This window comes from Periophthalmus magnuspinnatus, chromosome 9 (assembly GCF_009829125.3).
Source record: "Periophthalmus magnuspinnatus isolate fPerMag1 chromosome 9, fPerMag1.2.pri, whole genome shotgun sequence".
Lineage (NCBI taxonomy): Eukaryota > Metazoa > Chordata > Actinopteri > Gobiiformes > Gobiidae > Periophthalmus > Periophthalmus magnuspinnatus.
In genome coordinates this window covers 9,051,905-9,077,943 of record NC_047134.1, presented here as the reverse complement: position 1 = coordinate 9,077,943, position 26,039 = coordinate 9,051,905, and the positions used below count along the sequence as shown (strand labels likewise).

At 46.3% G+C, this 26,039-nt stretch overlaps 1 protein-coding gene across 1 annotated transcript; it reads left to right on the top strand.

Annotated features, from left to right (window-relative positions):
• The first annotated feature begins 890 nt into the window (after nucleotides 1–890).
• LOC117376045 (leucine-rich repeat-containing protein 43-like) lies at nucleotides 891–26,013 on the top strand. Its single transcript, XM_033972449.1, has 13 exons — nucleotides 891–971; nucleotides 3,573–3,764; nucleotides 4,403–4,513; nucleotides 4,807–4,946; nucleotides 7,764–8,002; nucleotides 12,658–12,721; nucleotides 14,806–14,815; nucleotides 20,627–20,788; nucleotides 20,871–20,951; nucleotides 24,716–24,928; nucleotides 25,317–25,404; nucleotides 25,525–25,634; nucleotides 25,951–26,013. Exons 1-13 carry the CDS (start codon nucleotides 891–893, stop codon nucleotides 26,011–26,013), a joined length of 1,554 nt encoding a protein of 517 aa, XP_033828340.1.
• Nucleotides 26,014–26,039: the final 26 nt, after the last annotated feature.

The window sequence follows — 26,039 nt, the reverse complement described above, 5'->3', positions numbered from 1 at the left end:
CTTGTTTTTATTATTATTATTATTATTATTATTATTATTATTATTATTATTATTATTATTATTATTATTATTGGTAGAAATTAAATCATAAAATAATAATAATAGCCGAAGTTTAACAGGTTCTGGATGCTTATAGCGCAGTCACAGCCTGAGAACATCAGTGGACAGCAGTGGTCTGAAGTGACCCTAAACTATATAGGCTTCACACACTTTTGTCAGGACGTCGGAACTCAGGTTTTATGTGAGGTATCGATGTTAAATTAAAAAAAAAAACTGTTGTGAAAACTTAAGAAAACAGAATGCATTTATGGGATTGGAAACATTCCTGGTGTTCACAAAAACGTCCTGCGTGATTTCAGTGAACAGGCTCATTGCAGCAGCAGGTCTGAGCACACTGCCGCTCGGGACAGGGGCTGGCGCTCCCACAGCAACATCGCCTTGCAGGTTTTGGGCCGGGTGATAAAGAACTGGACCAGGACCACTTCTGCGTGGGGCCACATGTGCACGGTGAACTCATGATAGAGCGTATACAACCAGGGACAGCTGAATACGCGTTACATCAGGACTGTGTGTGGTGTTGCGTACAGGTCTGACAGTGACCAGCCCAGAAAGTGCTTCAGTCCACCGGAAAACTCCCAGAGTTCCAGATGGCCAGTCTAGAACACAGTACATTTGAGTGCATCGAACCAGATACCTGATACTTGATGGACTGTAGAGAATCTGCCAGAGTTTGGTCCATTGGCCATGCTTGTCTGTATTTGCCAGACCAGAGCTGCCCAGAGCTGTCTGCCATGGTTGCCTAGCAACAACAGAGTCGATGTAAACATAGCGTAGCCTGCAGCTTGTAGTCTGTAGCCTGTAGCAGAGTGAGCACCAGGCTGCAGTGGACCATGGTGTATGTCAGTGCGGTGCTGGAGAAGCTCATAAACTCTCTGGGTCTGTGGGAGTTCCCTTGTGGCCCCGGGCCCTGGGTAAGTCCCTCACTCACACAGCATTGTAAGTTCATTGAGCACTAACTAGCATGTTCACATAGTTGGCTAATACTTAGATAACGTTACATTTACTCTGTTGTAGGCCTGCTTGTATAACATATTGTACAGTGTAACAGTACTCTTACTTGAGTAACATGTGTGGTTACTTTTTCCACTGTGAGTAAGGTCGTTTTCACACAGCCACTATGTGATGTCGACGTAAAAGTGTATTCGCTCCGCAAGCTTTAGCAGGTGTGAACCCAACAGTCATATTCCGGACCGCAGTAAACAGCCGGTCCAAGAAGATCTCAGAGTGGCTCCACGCGCACTCTGGAGCGAGACGTGTACTGTGTGAACGCGGCCAACCGCAGGCCAACCTACGCAGTAAAAGTGCTAGAAATTGGATCAACCTTGGATCACGCATATTTCTATGAATGGGAGCTACAGAGCTGCTGTTTGACACGTTCATCTGAAGAGGCAATTTGGATCACCTTAATATCAGCAACTGCTCCAGCCTCTGTCTGCACAGGTGAGCATGGCTCTGTCTGTGTGCCAAAAAGCTTGTTCTCCTCCGCCACCAGCGCGTACAGTCACAGGTCACATTTAGCCACAGGTGAAAGAAAAGACCACCGCCTATAGTGGAAGCTGTTTGCCTGTTTGGGGTGAATGATGCGTGGTGTATGAAACGCACCATGAGCCACGTGAGAGTCCATCAGCTGATGGAAAGCCGAACTTTTTTCGATGACAACGCTCTTCAAGCAGACAGAATACGTGCGCACGTAAGTTGATCCAAATGGCCTCTCAGACTAACGTGTCAAACAGCCTTTGAACAATCTGGGAAAACCCAGATGATAGTCATGTCTTCGGGAGCTTCTTTTGGGAATTTATTGAAAAGATTTGAGTTAATTAGTGAAGGGGATGTCAAGTAATAAAGCTTTTTAGATGCATTATATAATTCATATATCATATCAAAACATAATAATTAATATATCCTTTGAATATTGTCATGTAACCACCATTTTTATACTGAATGCATATATTCTTTGAATGTTGTATCCTTTTGAAGGTTGTTTAACAAGCACTATTTTATACTAAAGTTTGAGCATGGGTTTGATATACTAACACTGAAACTATTCATTAAAGTTGTATCCTTTTGAGGTATGCCTAATAAGCACTATATTCTAACACTGAAACTATTTACTCATTATAACAGTCCTACTTTAAAGGCAACATTGTGATATGTGAATTGTGGGAGACAGTGGGTGCTTTCCACAGACTCCCTGACAGAGATAAGGCTGCCGGAGTAGACTCAAGGCCGGAAAAACAGACCGGTGCGGCTCAGAGAGGTGAATGAGGCCGGAAGGAGGGATTCAAGGCATCTACCTTCTCAACAATATTTGCATATTCATGTTGCATGTTACATTTTTGTCTTTGGGGCCAGGGAAAGGCAGACAGACCGCCTGCTGCACAAACGAGGGATAGATCATTTTGACCCCGGGTACTGTATTAGATTGTAACTGTCAGGGGAATAAACTTTTGAGATTTGAACTGATCGAATCCAGTCGTCATTTTGATAGAACACGCCTAACATTAGTCACACCTGTGGATGTGTTTGAAGGCACATCTAAAACACACTGCTTCTTTGTATAACATCATGGGAAAGTCAAAAGAAATCAGCCAAGATACAAGGAAGAGAATTGGACAAGTCTGGTTCATACTTGGGTGCAATATCTAGATGCCTGAAGGTGCCACGTTCATCTGTTCAAACAATTTATAGTATAAGTCCTTGGTGTATAAGTATAAACACCATGTGAATGTCCAGCCATCATATCGCTCAGGAAGGAGACGGTTCTGTGTCCCAGAGATGAAAGTGCTTTGGTCCGAAATGTGCATATCAACCCAAGAACAAAAGCAAAAGACCTTGTGAAGATGCTGGTTGAAGCTGGTAAATGTGTTATTATCCACAATGAAACAAGTGCTCTACCGACATGGGCTGAAAGGCCACTCTGCCAGAAAGAAGCCATTACTCCAAAGCAAACATAAAAAAGCCAGATTATTAGTTTGCAAATGCGCGCAGGGACAAAGATCTTAATTTTTGAGACACATCCTGTGGTCTGACAAAACAAAATTTTGAACTGTTTGGCCATAATGAACATTACACTGTGGCTTAAGGATAACAAAGTCAATGTTTTGGAGTGGCCATCACAAACCCCTGATCTCTCTTTTACTGAAAATGTATGGGCAGACCTGAAAAGGCATGTTTGACCAAGGCAGCCTACAAACTTAGCTCAGTTACACCAGTTCTGTCAGGAGGAATGGGCCAAACTTCCTGCCAGCTATTGTGAGAAGTTTGTGGAAGAATATCCAAAATGTTTGATCCAAGTCATACAGTTTAAAGGCAGTGGTGCTAATGGAATGTATGTAAACATCTGACTTTGTAAAAAGTAATGAAAATTTGTCTTTAAAAATCTTTTTCTCATTATTCTGGCATTTAGCAAATAGAAATCCTCTTGGTAATCCTAATTGATCTAAAACAGAAAACATTTAGTCTGATTTCAGTAGTGTATGCAAACTTCTGGTTTCACCTGTATGTTCTTGCAGAAGCAGAGTGCTGATGAGGACCCTCAGATCCTCCAGGACGTCCTGGACTGTCCCTCCTCCCCCTGGCACCAGGAGCCCACCTGGAGCCCACAGGCTGCAGCCCTGAGGAGGAGGGCCGTGCTCAGCCACAAAGCGCTTACCAGGAGCTCTGTGTACAGACACTTCACTGCTCTCAGACTTATGGACCAGGGTGTGAGTACATTCTATACTCTGAACTCTGCACTGGAACCATATAGAGCACGCTGGACAATTGATTTCTCCAGATGTGGAAGTTTACACTCTACAAAATGCTTTTATGTCCCCAGTGGTAATGGTTTTAAAGATGTTTCAGTAGTTACAGTATTTTCATGAAAATGAATTATGGGGGTAAATTTTAAAACACTATGCAACTTTTCTGGTGGAGTGTCCTTCACTTGTTGTCTTCTTGAGGATGTTATTGTTTTTCCTGGACCATTCCATAGTCTTGCATTTATCCAAATATAGGTGTTTTTCTTGGTCAGAAATACAGAGGAAAATCATGCAATGTTATTGTGAGTGGGCCCGCTCTTCCATAGATTCAACCTGTAATGTGTTTATCTCCATAAAGAGAGAGCAAGTTTATGCTACACTGTGAAATATTTCAGGCAACATCAGAAAAGTTACAGTGCACAATGCACCTTTAAAAACAATGGTGGACAGTGACGGTAAGGACAGTTTTCACACCTAGTATTGCCAGTGGTTTCCCATCCAAGTATAAATACAAAATTACTACTAAACAACAAACTCATCAAACTGTGTTATTAAAATGACTAAAATCAATGCATTTTGTTAAATGTAACCCTCTGAACTAGGTGACTGTGCTGGACAGCGGGCTGTTGAGGCTGTCCAACCTGGAGGAGCTGGTCTTGAGTGCTAACCATCTCCAGGAGGTCCCTGCTTTTCTGCTGCCGGTGTCGCTCACGGTGCTCAACTCACGTATCATGACACTCATCATGACACTCATCAGACCTGTGTCATTAGCGCCTATGATTTTACTACTACTAATAATAATAACAAAGCCATTTGATACATAGATGGGTGATAGATTGCTTATTCATGCCCATAGGGAAATTGATTTTCAGCATCACTTGACAGATAAAACACACACCTACAAACTTTAAGTAGTTTTACACAATGGCAGCTGAGTGACTTATGAGTGACTTGTGCACTCAGACTGGCTGCAGGTACCCTGTTCTACACTCTGTGTGTCCTGTAGGTCCTGGAGCTGCAGAACAACCAGCTGAGGTCCCTGTCCTTGCTGACCACTCAGCCCCCTCCTCGGCTACTCTACCTGGGCCTGGCTTACAACCCGCTGGGCTCTGCTCTGGATGTGTGCAGTCTGACCGGAGCGCACTGGTCAGTAAGAAACATGGGTTTGTTTGAAAATGTGGAATGTTTTTGTCTCTAAACAATGCTACATTTTTTAGCTCATCATAAGGTTTGGTTTGAGAGAAGTTAACTGAGAAGTTAACTGCACTGCACTCATTTAGGCACATAGTTCCTACTTTAAGTGCCTTTCTGAGAATATGATAAAAGTTGACACTTGGAGTGTCAGCCTTCCCCTAAGCGTGTGGAGCGTAGGGTTAATTAAGGCAATAAGACAAATTTTCTCTAACTGGCTAAACTATAGTGATTATTCATTCACGTCACACTCAGTCGTGGTAAGCTACTATTGTCTATTATACAGCTTCCCTGTGGCAGACAGGTGGTGGTCGGAAGGGCCAAAGGCACAGATTGGTAGCCTTGTTTCCATCACTCACACAGCACATTCATACTTATCACGGTTAAAATTATTAGAAAAGTGTGTAAACAGGTTTTGAGGTGTGGCATGTTGAAAATGTGGTCAGTTAATTTCCATAAGGAAGTGGTGTAACGCTAATCCTGATGACTCATGAGCAGTAGCACTGTTTCCTGTTCATCTGTGTGGGATGACTGTGTCACTTTTCTGGTAGAGGATCTGTCACCTGCTTTTCACCATCAAATGTTATTGCTTTGCTAAGAATGGTTCCTAGTATGGTTTAAACTTTAATGGAGACTATCAATTGCACCACAAGTCACACGTCAGCGGCGACCCCGCTCACAATAAGAATTTTTTAATGTATTTTTTGGCAATAAAACATCTTTAATTAAATAAATTATAGTGATATGCCATACTGTGGAACATTCCAGATACTACTTACATCGCTCCTCCCCCCAAAATCAGTGTCCATGTAATACTACTACATTCATTCCAAAGAGAGCATTTATGACATTTTCACGCCTGCACAGTTGGAAATAGAGGTATGTCTTCTTTGGCTTTTTTGTTCAGTATGATGTGGGGTGTGTGTACCAAATTTCAATGGCCTATGACAAAGTAATTTTTTTCATCCCTGTTAACAAGAAACCCATGTATTTCAAAGAGAAATGTCAGACGTTGCCATGGTAACACACTTTTAAATTGAGGTATGTTCTCACCAGCTTTTTTGTTCAGTATGGGAATATGGATGTCCATGCCAAATTTCAAATGTTTTTGACAAAGTACATTTTTTTGGATCCCATTCAAAATTTCAAGGGGGCACTGTGGAGCAATTATCTCAGCTATGTAAATTGTATATCATTAGGTTCAGATCAACAGTGTGACCAAAATGTATATTAATGCCGCTTTACAGGACACTGCATGTTTGAGTTAGGTGCAAGTAAATACTTCTACTTTCTTTGCATGTTGACCACATCCACATTTTATGATTTAGCTAAATCCAAAAGAGTAGCCTATAATCCCACATGGGTCTAGATCATTTTGACCAATTTGCAAGTTTCGTGAATGAACATCCATGGTGTAAAAAATTCAAATGTGAGAGTTAAAATTTTGAAAAAATTGGGTTCCGCCCACAATGCAATGCAATAAAATTGCCTTTTCGGTAACGTTCAGGGGGTCAAAAGTGGCTTCAATTCGGCCACCAAAATAATAATAATAAAGCAAATGCATTTTCCACCCATTATTTTTTTTCCAAACCATAACAGCTACAGTCATGTGACTTTCTCACATTGTGCCCTATCACAAATAAGGCCCCTGTGAATTTTTTCACAAGTCCACGACAAATCAATTGTCTTCTACGAGTTTTTGAAAATGAAGGGCGCTAGTGAGTCATTTTGATAGTTAGAGCCATGATTTGCGTATCATTGCATACAGCTCACAAATCTGCGTAAACACTGTATTAGCTTTTTCCCAACAAAAAAATCAGTGAAAGAGAAATATTTTTTTAAATTACTACAAAAATTGTGATTTTTCTTGAAAATTCTCCATGACCACACCCAAAGTCATATTCAAAATGTAATTGATAATCTTTAATCACACATGGGTTTAGTGGGTTTTGGCTAAATTTGAAATGTTTGTGGTGAAAACTGTGCGAGGAAATGTCCTAAATGTGAGGGTGTGCGCTTTTGTCATTCCCAGGTTTGATCCAATATCGCTGACTTCCTGTACATTTTAAGGCAAGGCCATATTATTATTTTTGTCATGTCCTGACATGTTCTATTTTTTGATGTGAGTTTCCAATTTTTTACGTTGACTTTTTTCCGTGTCGGGCTACCATTGGCCCCATGAAAATCAAAGTTTGAGGTGGCGCTATTGAGTCATCTTTTTTATTTTTTCTCTGGGTCATCGTTGACAATTAGAGCTCATTGAGTTCTAATTTTTGATACCACTCACTGCCATGTCAAGGCGTGTTTACTACATTTTTAATGAGTCCCTCGCCGGGACATTGTCCCAGTCTCAGGCCTTACACTTAAATGTGCTTTACAGGCTCAATAAAACCTCTCAAAGCACTCCACTGGAGTCATTATTCATTCACTCAGTGATGGTAAGCCACTCTTGTAGCCACAGCTGCCCTGGGGCAGATTGACGGAAGCAAGACTGCCAATCTGTGCCACGGGCCCCACCACCAATTATTCATGCACACACCACTTTTATACTAGGCAAGATGTGCCTTGCCTAAGTACATGACAACAGAACTTTAACCGAACTTTGTCTGACCTTTGGGTTGAAGGACCGCCCGCTGTAACCACTGAGCCAATGTCACCCATGCAATACAATAACATCTCCAAGACCTGCAAGTGGCATCATAAAAGTTCTGCAGTGCACTTTAGTACCATATTACCATCCTCTTTAAACTGAAGCACTGTGCTGTGTCCCAGGCCGACGCTGCTCTGTCTCGACCTGTCCTTCTGTGACTTTGAGAACCAGAGAATCCTGTTGGGGGCGCTGTCCTCTCTACCCTGCCTAAGGAGCCTGCTGCTGGAGGGAAACCCGTGCTCCCTAGGCTTCTTGTACCCTGGGCTCACTCTGGACTTCCTGCCACAACTGTCCTACCTAGACTCAGAGCGGGTCAGAGCAGAGGAGAAGGAGGCATTCAGGGGGCTGGCTCTTCTCACAGGTCAAAGTTCACTACTATATATATATATATATATAGTATATACACACACGTGGATAAAATTGTTGGTACCCTTTGGTTAATGAAAGAAAAACTCACAATGGTCATAGAAATAGCTTGAATCTGACCAAAGAAATAATAAATAAAAATTCTATGAAATCTAACCAATGAAAGTCAGACATTGCTTACTTAAAAAAAATAAAGTCATGAAACAGGCCTGGACAAAAATTATGATACCCCTAGAAAAGACTGAAAATAATGTGACCAAAAGGACATGTTAATCCAAGGTGTGTTCACTAATTAGCATCACAGGTGTCCACAATCCTGGACACCTCCAGGTTCATTATGAGATTTACAGAGAAAAGATGCACATGTACAACCACAGCTTATGTAGAACAAGGCAAAGGTATTTTTCTGACATTATTGGAAGTTGCAGTAACAACTCTCGTTTCCTGATTCCAGATTAACAAACCCCCCAGCTCCACTGCCGTTAGAACTAATTTCCACATCTAAGTGCAATGAGTTTGCAGTATTCTTTAATGACAAGGTTCAGGGCATTAAAAATGCCATCAATTCTACGACGCAAATAACAATCCCGCAACCACCTACACACTTGCTGACTCACTTTGCACCTGCAACTGACAAAACTGTCCAAGAGATCACCACTCGCTTGCATAGTTAATATGTCACTTCAATCTGGAACATTTCCAAGAGCTTTGAAAACTCCTCAATAAGAGCAGCCTTGATGCCACAATATTGAACAATTACCGACCTCTAAAAAGTTGTTTACCAACAGCTTATTAACTTCCTCCAAATTAACAACTCCTTCGACATTTTCCTGTCAGGTTTTAGACCTCACCACAGCACTGAGACTGCTCTTATCAAGGTGACAAATGACATCCGCCTGAACACTGATGCAGGCAAGTCCTAGCTAGAAAACAGGGAGTATTTTGTTGAAATTGGAAAATGTGTCTCAAATAAAATAGCCCTGACCTGTTGGGTGCTTCAGGGATCAATCCTAGGACCTCTGTTGTTCAATCTCTACATACTGCTGTTAGGCCAGTTAATACGTAGCAATAATGTGTCCTACCATAACTATGCAGATGACACTCACTGGCAGCAGGTGAATATGGACCAATGGATTCACTCTGCCACTGCATCCAACAAATCAGTGTGTGGATGCAAAATAACTTTCTCCAACTAAACTCAGACAAGACTGAAGTCATCATCTTTGGCCCACAGAAACATAGAGAAAGTATTAGCAGTCTCTCTCTCTAAAACCTTCAAATCATGCTAGAAATCTAGGGGTAATAATGGACTCAGACTTGAACTTTAATAGCCACATCAGCCACATCAAATCAATAACATCTGCAGCTTTTTACCATCTAAAAACTTTGCAAAAATCAAAGGTATACTGTCAAAGCCAGATTTAGAAAGACTTATCTGTGCATTTGTCTCCAGTAGGTTAGACTACTGTAACCGCCTGCTCACTGGCCTCTCCAAATGAGCATTAAGACAGCTGCAGTACATCAAGAACGCTGCTGCTCGGGTCGTGACTAGAACCAGGAAGTACGAGCACATAAGTCCTGTGCTCAGGTCTTTACACTGGCTTCCTGTCGCTCAAAGAATAGACTTTAAAGCAGCTCTGCTCGTGTACAAGTCTCTCCATGGCCTAGGTCCAAAGTACATCTCTGACATGTTAGTGCCATATGAACCATCTCACACTCTGAGGACTTCAGGGACCGGCCTCCTTTTGGTGCCCAGAGTCAGGACTAAACATAGGGAATCGGTTTTATGCAGCTAATACAACAGTCTTGAAGATGTGGGTCAGGCCTCTACTTTGACAATGGTTAAATCCAGGCTCAAAACAGTTCTGTTTAGTTGTGCATATGACTGAAAGGTTTTTATTCTGCACTCTTCTGTTTTAATGGTAATTTTATGATGATTATTTGTAATTATTTATGTTTTGATTTGTGTGATTTTAATGTCTTTCTTATTCTGTAAAGCACTTTGAATTACCTTGTGTAACTTGCCTTGCCCTTGCCTATATAGGGCTACAGGTAGTCACTGTGCTGTTTGGTGACATGGTGTGTACCACACTCAATATGGACTAGAGGAAGTAAAGGAAAGAGTTGTCTCAGGAGATTAGAAAGAAAATTATAGACAAGCATGTCAAAGGTAAAGGCTATAAGACCATCTCCAAGCAGCTTGATGTTCCTATGACTACAATTGCACATATTATTCAGAAATGTAAGATACGTGGAACTGTAGCCAACCTCCCTTGATGTGGCTGCAGGAGGAAAATTGATGACAAATCAAAGAGACGGATAATACGAATGGTAACAAAAGAGCCCAGAAAAACGTCTAAAGAGATTGAATGTGAACTTCAAGCTCAAGAAACATCAGTGTCAGATTGTACCATCCATCGTTGTTTGAGCCAAAGTGGTTTTAATGGGAGACGACCAAGGAGGACACCATTGTTGAAAATAAATCATAAAAAAGTCAGATTGGAATTTGCCAAATTACATGTTGACAAGCCACAAAGCTTCTGGGAGAATGTCCTATGTACAGATGAGACAAAAATTGAACTTTTTGCCAAGGCACACCAGCTCTATGTTCACAGACAGAAAAAATGAAGCATATCAAGAAACGAACACTGTCCCTACTGTGAAACATGGATGTTGTGTCTGTTATGTTCTGGGGCTGCTTTGCTGCATCTGGCACAGGTTGTCTTGAATCTGTGCAGGGTACAATGAAATATCAAGACTATCTTAAGACTTGGGGATTCTAGAGAGAAATGTGCTGGCCAGTGTCAGAAAGCTTGGTCTCAGTCGCAGGTCATGGGTCTTGCAACAGGACAATAACCCAAAACACACAGGTAAAAACACCTAAGAATGGCTAAGAGGAAAACATTTGACTGTTCTAAAGTGGCCTTCGATGAGGCCTGACCTAAATCTTATTGAGCATCTTTAGAAGATGCTGAAACATGCTGTCTGGAAAAGGCACCCTTCAAACCTGAGACAACTGGAGCCGTTTTCTCATGAGAACTGTCTCATCGACAGTTACAGGAATTCTTTGAGGCAATCACTGCAATCAAAGAATTCCTGTAACTGTGTCATGATGTCTGTTTGTTGCTGCCCGCCTGTACTCTCTCTCCCCCTCCCTCACCTGTCTGTCTGGAGCTGGGCGGAGTCTCTGACTCCTTCTGCTCACACCTGGAGCGCATTAGCGCAATCACCCTCACCTGTGGTGGCGCATAAGAAGACTCGGCAGACTACACTCGGAGCCAGACCGTCCGCGTGTAAAACGTGAATGTTCCAGCTCTGTTTTTTGCATTCCTGTTACCCGCCTGTTTGTTCTCATTTTGGATTTTTGCCACCTTTCCAGACTCCTGCCTTCGCCCGCTCCTGCTCCTGCCTCTACGCTCCGGTACAGTCATCTCACTCTGCACTGCCTGTCTTGGTCTCTGGCGTCCCGCCTGCCTCTTACCCTGGGTCCCGCTCCTTGGACTACGCCGGCCCTGTCTGTCCTGGTCTCGTCCCCGCTCCCGTCTTCACTCCAGCCCCGGCTTCCCGTTCCCGACCCGCTCTCCGTCCGTCCTGCCTGCCTCCTGCTTCCTGGGTCCTCGTGTGTGTTATTTGAACTGTTTAAGACTTTGATTCACAAGACTTGTAAATAAACACTGTCAACCTGCTCTGAGTCCGCATACTTTGGTCCTGACCCGCACCGTTACGACAAACTGTCTCATTGACAGTTACAGGAATCTTTTGTCAGATTAAAGTTATTTCTGTGACCATTGTGAGATATATATATATATATGCCTGTTTAAAATTACATGGGGCCATGTTTATATGTGCGTCAAAATCTATTTGAAAAACATCGGTGTGTTTTCGTAGATGTGCACACATATTTATTCCTCTCTAATGATCACAACACTAAAATAAAATTATGATACTCAAATAAATTGTTTCTCACACACTTGTGACTAAATGTTCACAGTTCAGTTGGATTCAGTTGGATTTTTGTAGGAAAAAGAAGTCAAAATGAACAGTTTAAAACTTACACCCAACATGAGTTCCTCAAACTCTCTCCTCACAGCTCCTCTCTGGTCTCCTCTAAGGCACCTTTGACATGACGAGCTTTGTAAATGAGACCCCTTGATTCATCCAGATTTGAGTGGTTTTGACGAGTTAGGTTTACAACTTTACTTTAGGAAGGGTTGCTTCAAAATAATGTTAGTCACGTACAAGTACAAACTATAGTCCAGGAAATTACTCAGTTAAGAGAAAAACATATTAGACTATTTGTAATTGTTTTGATGTAACATTTTATTTATAATTTGAAATTATTATGTGAAAGACAAAACATGAAATTATGCACAATTTATTATTTTTTTCACAGGATAGACACTAAAATGAGAAAAACTGTGAAAGAGCACTGCAAGAAACACAAATGTTCAAATCATTTCATATTATCAACATAAAGCTTTTGTCATTTGTAGATTTACTCATAGTGTGAAGAGTAACCACAACTTTTATTCAAGTAAGAGTACAATATATTACTCAAATAGAAGTAAAAGTATGGGGTTTGAAACTACTCAGAGAAGAATAAATGTAGTAAATGTACTTGACTAAATGTGGTTGTGCGTGTGTGTGCAGGTGCAGAGCAGGAGAGTGCACATGTCACAGTGCATGTGGGTCGGCTGAGGGGACTTCCTGACCCTCCTCAGAGCTCACACTATCCTCTGCTTTCCTTTTCCTACCACATCTCATACCTATTCCTGCCTGACTCTGCCCTTGACCAGCAAGTAAGCTCTACATCAGGCATGCCCAAACTGTGGCCCTCAGACCAATTTTTCTTGACCCTCAAGCTTCTAGGTGAATTGGCCTATATTACCTTAAACAGTACTTTTTACTGTATATTTCTGAAGCCCATATCAAATATTTAATTTGTCCCATTGAGGATGTAAGCATGAATAAAGTTCTGGTGGTTCAGTCTAACTTGTAATAATAACACAGATTTGAAGTATTCACTGTACTGGTGACCAGTCTATGGCCCTCAAACAGCCCTCAGCTTTGTCTGTGTTTCTATGTGTGGCCCTTAATGAGAAAAGTTTGGACACCCCTGCTCTACATAGATACTAAGAATGAAGAGATGTATGTTCATATGTGTAACTGATTTTAAAAGAATTCTATTTGTGGTTTTCAGATTGTAAAATGTAGTGATGTTATGCACTCATAAGAGTCATTTTTCCCTGTTGATTATGATATTATCATTTTATCTGCCCCCATCCATCAAATATTATTGGCCTATAGAATGCTGTGATGTCATCTTAAAGTCAGAATATAACATTGTAGTTTACTATTTCGAGTGGAGCAGGGTCTGAGACGGGAAAAATAGCACCAAACACAGAGTAGGCTGGGCTCATGACAGACTGGACCCAAGAACTCACTATATGACACCAAAAATCTGTACAATATAAATTTTAGCTGCTCCCATCTGTATTAAATATTATTGACCTATGATTTATAAGAAAGGTAAACATGTGTAAAAACTGATTTGGAGTGGTCATCACATACAGAGTGAGGACACAACATCATCAGAGAGTTTATTACAAAGTGGTTTTCTAGTCATAGAATCTGGCAACCCAAAGTGGGCTTCCTGATTGGATAAAACACAACATGTAAACACACACATTTTTATGTTTAATGTTGTTTATAAAAACAAACAAACAAATTCAAACTGTACGCATGTGCTATTAATTTTACCAGCAAAAACTCTACTTTGCACTTTTTCCATACATTATAAATCTTGCTAAATGATCTACATTTAGAAATGTTTTGAATTAAAACACAAGTGGGACCGTGGCACAGTAGTCATAAAAATACCCATATTGATTTTGTATAGTGTGGTTTCGCCTTATTCATTTTTCACTTCTTAACGTGTCATTGACTTTGCTCGTTAGTGCTGTGGTTCTAGTGCTCAGCCTGACTACTGAAAATATCTATTGTTGTTTCTCACAGAACATAAAGGGTAAGTGTGAACGTGAGGGAGACGTGACAGAGGAGAACTCAGAGAAGAATCATGAGGAGCCAGAGTCACACAGAGAAGCTTCAGGAGTATGTGAAGTCTGCTCTCCAGCTCACGGTAACTTCAGTGTAGGCTTTTCTGGGGACACACATTTACCTAGGTGTAAAACAGTGCAGAGACGATATGTGTTCAGTTTGCCCATTTCTATAAATATAGTAAAGAATGTTTGAGTTGGCAATATGACTGCAATTTTATTTACAGCCTTGATCAAATGGATTACTTGTTTCAAAATCAATCATCCAGGTGTCACTGGATGATTGATTTTGAAACAAGTAATCTGTCAGAGGGGTCTTCAACTCACACCTCCGGGAGAACTTCTCCCTGATCCCGGGGGAGGTTGGAGACATGGACTCCGAGTGGGCCATGTTCTCCACCTCTATTGTCAATGCGGCCGCTCGTAGCTGTGGTCGTAAGGTCTGTGGTGCTTGTCGCGGCGGCAATCCCCGAACCCGGTGGTGGACACCGGAAGTAAGGGATGCCCCGTCAAGCTGAAGAAGGAGTCCTATTGAGCCTTGTTGGCTCGTGGGACTCCTGAGGCAGCCGATGAGTACCGGCGGGCCAAGCGTGCCACGGCTCGTGCGGTCACAGAGGCAAAAACTCGGGGTTGGGAGGAGTTCGGGGAGGCCATGGAGAAGGACTATCGGACGGCCTCAAAGAAATTCTGGCAAACCATCAGACGCCTCAGGAGGGGGAAGCAGTGCTTCACCAACACTGTTTACAGTGCGGGTGGAGAGCTGCTGACCTCGACTGAGCATGTTGTTGGGCGGTGGAAGGAATACTTTGAGGATCTCCTCAATCCCCCCGTCATGTCTTCCGAGGAGGAAGCAGAGACTGGGGAGCCGGAGGCGGACTCGTCCATCACCCTGGCTGAAGTCACCGAGGTGGTTAGCAAGCTCCTCGGTGGCAAGGCTCCGGGGGTGGACGAGATCCGTCCCGAGTACCTCAAGTCTCTGGATGTTGTGGGACTGTCTTGGCTGACACGTCTCTGCAACATGGCGTGGCGGTCGGGGACAGTACCACTGGAGTGGCAGACCGGGGTGGTGGTCCCTCTGTATAAGAAGGGGGACCGGAGGGTGTGTTCCAATTACAGGGGAATCACACTCCTCAGCCTTCCCGGTAAGGTCTACTCCAGGGTACTGGAGAGGAGAATCCGACCGATAGTCGAACCTCGGATTCAGGAGGAGCAGTGTGGTTTTCGTCCCGGTCGTGGAACACTGGACCAGCTTTACACTCTCCATCGGGTCCTTGAGGGTTCATGGGAGTTTGCCCAACCAGTCCACATGTGTTTTGTGGATTTGGAGAAGGCATTCGACCGTGTCCTGTCCTTTGGGGGGTGCTCCGGGAGTATGGGGTCCGGGGCTCTTTGCTAAGGGCTGTCCGGTCCCTGTATGACCGGAGCAGGAGCTGTGTTCGCATTGCCGGCAGTAAGTCAGACCTGTTCACGGGGCATGTTGGACTCCGACAGGGCTACCCTTTGTCTCCGGTTCTCCATCCATCCATTTTCTTCCGCTTATCCGGGGCCGGGTCGCGGGGGCAGCAGTCTAAGCAGGGACTCCCAGACTTCCCTCACCCCGGACACATCCTCCAGCTCCTCCGGTGGGACCCCAAGGCGTTCCCAGGCCAGCCAAGAGACATAGTCCCTCCAGCGTGTCCTAGGTCTTCCCCGGGGCCTCCTCCCGGTGGGACATGCCCAGAACACCTCCCTAGGGAGGCGTCCAGGAGGCATCCTAAGCAGATGCCCGAGCCACCTCAGCTGGTTCCTCTCAACGTGTAGGAGCAGCGGCTCTACTCCAAGCTCCTCCCGTGTGACCGAGCTCCTCACCCTATCCCTAAGGGTGCGCCCGGCCACTCTGCGGAGGAAGCCCATTTCAGCCGCTTGTATCCGCGATCTTGTCCTTTCGGTCATTACCCAGAGCTCATGACCATAGGTGAGGGTAGGAACGTAGATTGACCGGTAAACCTTCTTTACCACAACGGACCGATACAGCGACCGCATCACTGCAGACGCTGCACCGATCCGCCTGTCAATCTCCCGCTCCATCCTTCCCTCACTCGTGAACAAGACCCCGAGATACTTGAACTCCTCCACTTGGGGCAGAGACTCACCACCCACCCGGAGAGAGCTAACCACCTTTTTCCGGTCGAGAACCATGGCCTCGGATTTGGAGGAGCTGATTCTCATCCCAGCCGCTTCACACTCGGCTGCAAACCGCCCCAGTGCCTGCTGCAGGTCCTGGCTCGAAGAAGCCATCAGGACAACATCATCTGCAAACAGCAGAGATGAAATCCTGTGGTTCCCAAACCAGGCCCCCTCCGGCCCCTGGCTGTGCCTAGAAATTCTGTCCATAAATATAATGAACAGAATCGGTGACAAAGGGCAGCCCTGGCGGAGTCCAACATGCACCGGGAACAGGTCTGACTTACTGCCGGCAATGCGAACACAGCTCCTGCTCTGGTCATACAGGGACCGGACAGCCCTTAGCAAAGAGCCCCGGACCCCATACTCCCAGAGCACCCCCCAAAGGACACCACGAGGGACACGGTCGAATGCCTTCTCCAGATCCACAAAACACATGTGGACTGGTTGAGCATACTCCCATGAGCCCTCGAGGACCCAATGGAGAGTATAGAGCTGGTCCAGTGTTCCACGACCAGGACGAAAACCACACTGCTCCTCCTGAATCCGAGGTTCGACTATCGGTCGGATTCTCCTCTCCAGTACCCTGGAATAGACCTTACCGGGAAGGCTGAGGAGTGTGATTCCCCTGTAATTGGAACATACCCTCCGGTACCCCTTCTTATACAGAGGGACCACCACCCCGGTCTGCCATTCCACAGGTAGTGTCCCCGACCGCCACGCGATGTTGCAGAGACGTGTCAGCCAAGACAGCCCCACAACATCCAGAGACTTGAGGTACTCAGGACGGATCTCGTCCACCCCCGGAGCCTTGCCACCGAGGAGCTTGCCAACCACCTCAGTGACTTCAGCCAGGGTGATGGACGAGTCCGCCTCTGGGTTCCCAGTTTCTGCTTCCTCCTCGGAAGACGTGACAGTGGGATTGAGGAGATCCTCAAAGTATTCCTTCCACCGCCCGACAACATCCCCAGTCGAGGTCAGCAGCTCTCCACCCGCACTGTAAACAGTGTTGGTGAAGCACTGCTTCCCCCTCCTGAGGCGTCGGACGGTTTGCCAGAATCTCCTTGAGGCCGTCCGATAGTCCTCCTCCATGGCCTCCCCGAACTCCTCCCAACCCTGAGTTTTTGCCTCTGTGACTGCCCGAGCCGCAGCATGCTTGGCCCGCCGGTACTCATCGGCTGCCTCAGGAGTCCCACGAGCCAACAAGGCTCAATAGGACTCCTTCTTCAGCTTGACGGCATCCCTTACTTCCGGTGTCCACCACCGGGTTCGGGGATTGCCGCCGCGACAAGCACCACAGACCTTACGACCACAGCTACGAGCAGCCGCATCGACAATAGAGGTGGAGAACATGGCCCACTCGGAGTCCATGTCTCCAATTTCCCCTGGGATCAGGGAGAAGCTCTCCCGGAGGTGGGAGTTGAAGACCCCCCTGACAGAGGGCTCCGCCAGACGTTCCCAGCAGACCCTCACAATGCGCTTGGGCCTGCCAGGTCTGTCCGGCTTCCTCCTCCGCCAGCGGATCCAACTCACCACCAGGTGGTGATCAGTTGACAGCTCAGCCCCTCTCTTCACCCAAGTGTCCAAGACACGCGGTCGGAGGTCAGATGACACGACAACAAAGTCGATCATCGACCTCCGACCTAGAGTGTCCTGGTGCCACGTGCACCGATGGACACCCTTGTGCTCGAACATGGTGTTTGTTATGGACAAGCTGTGACTAGCACAGAAGTCCAATAACAAAACACCGCTCGGGTTCAGATTGGGGAGGCCATTCCTCCCCTGTCACTGTCGTTACCCACATGGGCGTTGAAGTCCCCCAGGAGAACAATGGAGTCCCCGGTTGGTGCACTGTCTAGTACCCCTCCCAGGGACTCCAAGAAGGCCGGGTACTCTGCACTGCTGTTTGGCCCGTAGGCCGACACAACAGTGAGAGACCTGTCCCCGACCCGAAGGCACAGGGACGCGACCCTCTCGTTCACCGGAGTGAACCCCAACACGCAGCGGCTGAGCTGTGGGGCAATGAGCAAGCCCACACCAGCTCGCCGCCGCTCCTCGCGGGCAACGCCAGAGAAATGGAGAGTCCAACCCCTCTCAAGAAGGTGGGTTCCAGAGCCCAAGCTGTGCGTGGAGGTGAGGTCGACTATATCTAGCCGGTAACGCTCAACCTCCCGCACAAGCTCAGGCTCCTTCCCCCCCAGCGAGGTGACATTCCACATCCCCAGAGCTAGTCTCCATGTCCGGAGATCCGGTCATCGAGGTCCCCGCCTTCGACTGCCGCCCGGATCTCTCTGCACCTGCCCCGCATGGCTCCTCCCGCAGGTGGTGGGTCCACGGGAGGATGGCCCCACGCCGTTCCTTCGGGCTGGGCCCGACCGGGCCCCGTGGGGAAAGGCCCGGCCACCAGGCGCTCGCTGCCGAGCACCCACCCCAGGCCTGGCTCCAGGGTGGGGCCCCGGTAACGCCAGTCCGGGCGACGTAACTGGCGTTGTTCTTTTTCTCTTCATGGGGGGCTTCTGAACTGCTCTTAGTCAGACCCGTCTCCCAGGACCTGTTTGCCATGGGTGACCCTACCAGGGGCATGAAACCCCCGACAACATAGCTCCCAGGATCATTCGGGTGCTCAAACCCCTCCACCACGTTAAGGTGGCGGTTCGGGGAGGAGTGTCACCGGTTATGTTCACCGGTTGTCACCGGTTCTGTTCATTATATTTATGGACAGAATTTCTAGGCGCAGCCAGGGGCCGGAGGGGGTCTGGTTCGGGAACCACAGGATTTCATCTCTGCTGTTTGTGGATGATGTTGTCCTGATGGCTTCATCGAGCCAGGACCTGCAGCAGGCACTGGGGCGGTTTGCAGCCGAGTGTTAAGTGGCTGGGATGAGAATCAGCTCCTCTAAATCCGAGGCCATGGTTCTCGACTGGAAAAAGGTGGTTTGCCCTCTCCGGGTGGGTGGTGAGTCTCTGCCCCAAGTGGAGGAGTTCGAGTATCTCGGGGTCTTGTTCACGAGTGAGGGAAGGATGGAGCGGGAGATTGACAGGCGGATCGGTGCAGCGTCTGCAGTGATGTGGTCGCTGTATCGGTCCATTGTGGTAAAGAAGGAGCTGAGCCCAAAGGCGAAGCTCTCGATTTACCGGTCAATCTACGTTCCTACCCTCACCTATGGTCATGAGCTCTGGGTAATGACCAAAAGGACAAGATTGCAGATACAAGTGGTTGAAATGGGCTTCCTCCACAGGGTGGCTGGGCGCACCCTTAGGGATAGGATGAGGAGCTCGGTCACACGGGAGGAGCTCGGAGTCGAGCCGCTGCTCCTACACGTTGAGAGGAGCCAGCTGAGGTGGCTCGGGCATCTGCTTAGGATGTCTCCTGGACTCCTCCCTAGGGAGGTGTTCTGGGCATGTCCCACCGGGAGGACGCCCCGGCTGGCCTGGGAGCGCCTTGGGATCCCACCGGAGGAGCTGGAGGACGTGTCTGGGGTGAGGGAAGTTTGGGAGTCCCTGCTTAGACTGCTGCCCCCGCGACCCGGCCCCGGATAAGCGGAAGGAAATGGATGGATGGATGGAAAATCAATCATCAGTTTGGGTCTTGGAGAGGTCTAAAGCATGTGGGTTGGGCTTGCCTGGCAGCTCTCTGTATTTTGTACAGAGAGCTGCCATCGTGTCTCAAGCTCGAACCAAGCACAGCTGTCCAATCAGATTTGTTTATTTCAGTGATGCATGTGAAAGGAAGGAGCTCTTTGGCTGCCATCATCATTTGAATAAAATGACATTTCCCTCTCCTCGGATGAACAGAATTTAGTGCATTGCCCATTGATTCTGCAGAAGTTTGTGATGTGTTTCCGTCCCGTATGATGTATTTTTTTCTTTCTTTTTTCCTTGTAAGCAGCCATGTTTGTTTTGATACAGACAGGCCATATGTGTCCCTGATTAGCTGGCACCTGGCAATCACATCTGAGCTCTGGGAGATTCACCAGTGACTAGACTCACATCTTCATAAATTACTGGAGAAGTGTGTATTCTGGATCCCAGGCTACCAAAGAATCAATATCACCAGTGATCAGAAGGATGGCTGCAGGATTCTGCACTAAGAAGGATGGGCCTTTTCAATGGAAACATCTACAGCCATCCTATTATCAGTAAAAGAATGTGGTTTGGAGCACAGTTCAGAGGAGGAAATTTGAAAAAAAATGTTGTATGAAATTAGCAATTATTAAAAGTGTATATTGTCCATGCTCATAATATTAAGATCAAAAACTATATTTGTCAATTTTCAACAAATAATACAATGTTTTTCCTAATTTTGATGAAATACGTTGTTTTGTTGTGTTGTTTTTTTTGCCCTCACCAATTCTTGTCAGATCTTTTGATATTGTGTGTTCTGAATATTTTTTAGAACAGAATCTTTTTGCTGTTTACACAGGCTCCACCCACAGCTCGTGCAGTCTGCCCTGGTCCGACTGCATGGATTTCAGTGAGACCCACCACCACAGTGTGTCTGACCTGAGGGCCCTCAAGAGCTTTGTGAGGCGGGGCATGTGTGTGCATGTTGTGGAGGACAAGGTCTCATCTGATCACCACTGAGCTCAATGATAAAACGGTAAATGAAAATTGCCCTCCTGTCCTAATGTGTGCCTGTCTGCAGACCCTGTCCTGGCCTGCAGTCGCTGAGGACACAGCTCCTAAACCAGCCTTCAAAGAGTCCAAAGGAGCAAAGGGGAAAGAGGTGAGTGAAGTACTAGTACTGAGTCAGTACTAGTAGTTGGGGTGACAGTGGTGCATTAGGTAAGTCATTGCCCTCCAACCAGAAGGCAGCCAATACAGTGACAAATTCTGCCAGTGTGTATTAGTTTAAGTCTGTATTCTGTAACTTAACTGGTTGAGGTTTGACACCTTATTGTCTCCATTGAGCTATTATTTTGCCTGAAATGTTCCACAGTGTAGTTTTACATATCTGACAAAGGCAAGCAAGTAGAAAGTCCTCCACCAGAAAGGTTAAATATAGTGCACCTTTATCCATCCATCAATTTTCTTCTGCTTATCTGGGGCCGAGTCACGGGGGCAGCAGTCTAAGCAGGGACTCCCAGACTTCCCTCACCCCGGACATGTCCTCCAGCTCCTCCAGTGGGATCCCAGGAGTTCCCAGGCCAGCTGAGAGACATAGTCCCTCCAGCGTGTCCTGGGTCTTCCCCGGGGCCTCCTCCCGGTGGGACATGCCCGGAAGACTTCCCTAGGGGATGCCAGGAGGCATCTCGAACAGATGCCTAAGCCACCTCAACTGGTTCCTCTCTGTGGTATATTGTGCTCAGTGCTATATCCGCCACCAGCCAACAGGTGGTGCTGTTGTGTAACAGTTGTCAGTAGAAGTTGGACTGTTCATTAAAGTTAAACCTTCGACCTGAGCGGCTGCCTCGTCTCAGTCATCTGTTAATTATATATAACCCACGTCTAAGACTGGATACAGCATAAAGCTACAACACTCTCGACGTGTAGGAGCAGCGGCTCTACTCGGAACTCCTCCCATGTGACCAAGCTCCTCACCCTAAAGGTGCACCCAGCCACTTTACAGAGGAAACCCATTTCGGCCGCTTGTATCCGCGATCTTGTCCTTTCAGTCATTACCCAGAGATGATGACCATAGGTGAGGGTAGGAACGTAGATTGACTGGTAAATCAAGAGCTTTGCCTTCCGGCTCAGCTCCTTCTTTACCACAATGGACTGATACAGCGACCACATCACTGCAGACGCTGCACCAATCTGCCTATCAATCTCACGCTCCATCCTTCCCTTACTCGTAAACAAGACCCCGAGATACTTGAACTCCTCCACTTGAGGCAGAGACTGACCACCCACACGGAGAGGGCAAGCCACCTTTTTCTGGTCGAGAACCATGGCCTCGGATTTGGAGGAGCTGATTCTCATCCCACACACTACACACTCGGCTGCAAACCGCCCCAGTGCCTGCTGCAGCTCCTGGCTCGATGAAGCCATCAGGACAACATCATCTGTAAACAGCGATGATGTTCCCAAACCAGACCCCCTCCGGCCCCTGGCTGCACCTATAAATTCTGTCCATAAATATAATGAACAGAACTGGTGATAAAGGGCAGCCATGGCAGAGTCCAACACGCACCAGGAACAGATCTGACTTATTGCCGGCAATGCGAACACAGCTCCCGCTCCGGTCATACAGGGGCCGGACAGCCTTTAGCAAAGGGCCCTGGACCCCATACTCTCGGAGCACCCCCAAAGGACACCACAAGGGACACAGTAGAATGCCTTCTCCAGATCCACAAAACACATGTGGACTGGTTGGGCAAACTCTCATGAACCCTTGAGGACCCACCAGGAGTATAGACGAAAACCACACTCCTCCTCCTGAATCCGAGCTTCGACTATTGGTCGAATTCTCCTCTCCAGTACCCTGGAATATACCTTACTGGGAAGGCTGAGGAATGCGATTCCCCTGTAATCATCTGAACAACAAACTGGACTGGACTTACAACACAGATGCACTGTACAGGAAGGGCCAGAGCAGGCTCTATCTCCTGAGGAGACTCAGGTCTTTTGAAGTGAGAGGGCCACTTTTGAAGACCTTCTATGACTCTATGGTGGCATCAGCCATCCTGTACGGTGTGGTCTGCTGGAACAGCAGCATCACAGAGAGGGAGAGGAAGAAGCTGGACAAGGTCATCAAGAAGTCCAGCTCCGTCCTGGGCTGTCCTCTGGACTCAGTGCAGGAGGTGGGGGACAGGAGGGTCCTGGCTAAGGTCTTTTCTATGCTGGGCCATGAGTCTCACCCCCTGCTGGACCCTTTCTGCCCTGGAGAGCAGCTTCAGTGACAGACTGATTCACCCTCACTTTTTGAAGGAGAGGTTTGGCAGGTCTTTCCTTCCTGCTGCTGTCAGACTATACAATGAACACTGTTAACACTGAACATGTGTCATTCATCCATACCTATGTGCAATACTCAAGTCACTTTACGGAGATGTTACATTAGAGTCTATTTTTAGTTTAAGTCTATTTTTTTATTATTTAAAGCTATTTATCTATTATCTTGTTTTATTGCATGTACCATTTTCCTTCCGTTCTTCAACTGTGCGGTGCAATACTGGAATTTCCCCACTGTGGGACTAATAAAGGCATATCTCTCTCTTAATTGGAACACACCCTCCGGTCCCCCTTCTTATACAGAGAACCACCACCCTGATCTGCCAGTGCAGTGGCACCGTCCCCAACTGCCACGTGATGTTGCAGAGACATGTCAGCCAAGACAGCCCCACAACATCCAGAGACTTGAGGTACTCGGCACGGATCTCGTCCACTCCCGGAGCCATGCCACCAAGGAGTTGCCTCAGGAGTCCCACGGGCCAACAAGGCTCGATAGGACTCGTTCTTCAGCCTAACAGCATCCCTTATTTCCGGTGTCCACCACCGGGTTAGGGGGTTGCCGCCGTGACAAGCACTGCAGACCTTACGACCACAGCTACGAGAAGCCGCAACAACAATAGAGGTGGAGAACATGGCCTACTTAGAGTCCATGTCCCCAACCTCCTCCGGAATCAGGGAGATGGCTCCAGGGTGGGGTCCCGGTAACGCCAGTCCGGGTGACGTAACTCACCTTGCTCTATTGCTCATCATGGCGGGCTTCTGAACCGCTCTTAGTCTGACCCCTCACCCAGGACCTGTTTGCCATGAGTAACCCTACCAGGGGCATGAAACCCCCGACAACATGGCTCCCAGGATCATTCAGGTGCTCAAACCCCTCCACCACCTTAAGGCGGCAGTTCAGGGAGAGGTAGTGCACCTTTATGTGCATTGAGTATTTTATTTTACTATTATTTTACATGTCCTATGTCAGTGGTTCACAACCTGAGAAGGCCCTTGAGATTTCAGTGCGTCCCTAGAGCTGTGTCTGGTAGGAGGATCATGTCATCAAAGCCAAAAGGAAATGAGTATGGGAGCAAAAACACCACCAAAAACTGATGTAATAATTGTATTAAATAAATGCTTTAGTTACCATCGTGTGATGTGTTTGTGGGGACAATGGGTGATCATAAGACAAGCAAGTCTCTAGTTCATGCAGCAGAGGTTTGAAGGATTTGGAGTCACTGTCCTATGTAATGTAAAACTGACATTTTTGAAGATTTTATCATGTTATGATCTCCTCATCAGAAACTTATCTGGAGTTCAAACATTGTTTCCTTCGACTCCTCCAGCTCAACCTGAACGGTGAAGCTCAGACATCTTCTCCAGCCTTCACATCTCAGAACTCAAATTGCCTTCTTAGCCAGTTTACTGCGAGCAGACATGGCTGTAGTTGTCTTAAAAAAAAAAAAAACACTAACAATAATATAGAATATATTAATAAATGATAATCTAGCCTATAAATAAGGACCTAAAAATGTTCCTGTTACATAATTCTACTCTTTGACTGTGTGACAATATCCAAATAATCAGAGCCAGCTTCACATTCTCGGTCTCTTTCAGCCTCCAAATAAAGGTGCTTCCACCAAAGACAAGGGCAAAGACAAGAAGAGGGCCCCCCCAGAGCTAGTGCAGGACCCCCCCATCCGGACACTGCTGGGGACAGTGCATGTGCCCCTCCACAGTCTGCTTCACAGTGGACACACAGTGGCGCTGTGCTGTGACTTTGGACCTCAGGGACTAGACACAACAGAGGCTGACAACACTATGGACAAGGCAGGTTCAGTGGAAAGCAATGTATCTTACAAGCTGTGTTTCCAGTGTTGTATTTGAGATAAACAGGTTAGTAATACTATGAGTAAGGTACAATTTTTAATCAAAAATGTAAACAGAAAAAATGAAAAATGTGATTAACTTTTGTTATGGCTTGATGCTGTCAACTTTCTGTCAGTTCTACCAGTGACATTAATAAGACAAGAAAAAAAACTGTGCTTTGTGCTAGTTTTAGTTTTGCATGGAGAGAGATTCTGAGATGTAAATCACAACCTAAACTTGCTTTTGAATCTTTAGCAGTATTCCAACTTTACAGCCCTCCTTCTCAATTCTAAACTTGACATGATGCTGACACTGCAATGTTTTTAAAAAATTCTTCACTGAAATGCAGGATGTCAGAAAGATGGTGAAAGAGGACAAGAAGAGGGAAGAAGACTCAAAGGCAGAAGCTTCAGGGAAGAAGACTGATACTGCCAAAGGTTCAGATTTATATGCAGTTTATGTACACGGATACTATGGCAGGGGTTTAAGTCCTTTACATCTTTGCCTACATGCTGACAGTCTATTATCATACACCTGTTTCTTCTGTTGTCTGTCAGGAAAAGCCAAGTCGGTGAAGGAGGTGGATGAGGCTGGTGCATGGGGACCTTTGGAGCCCATCACGGTGGAGCTGTGTGTGCAGCTGGACCGATGGCAGTCTGCAGTCAAGGTATCTTAGGAGCTGGGACTGTCCCTCGAAGCCACTCTTGATCTGTCCTCTGGGACATAATAAATGTCCACTGCACCTCTGGTGTAGAGATATGGCCTTTATCTGGTACTGGTTGTTTAGAATCGAAGGCAACCGATGGTCGCTTAGCTCTGCTATTTTTGGGCCAATTGATTATTTTTCCCAAATTATGTTATTTAAATTTACTAAAAACTCATCCATAGCCCCACACAACCCTTTAAGAGAGCTGTAGTCACATTTTGTGCAGTTATCACTTTGCACAGAAGCATTAATCTAAAGCTTTGTGTTTACTCTATAGGCAGCTGATCAGCCAGATTTAAGACTGATGGCCATTAAGCTAAAAGGGGAAAATATGGAGTGACCACTCTGTAGGCAACTTGCCATCTG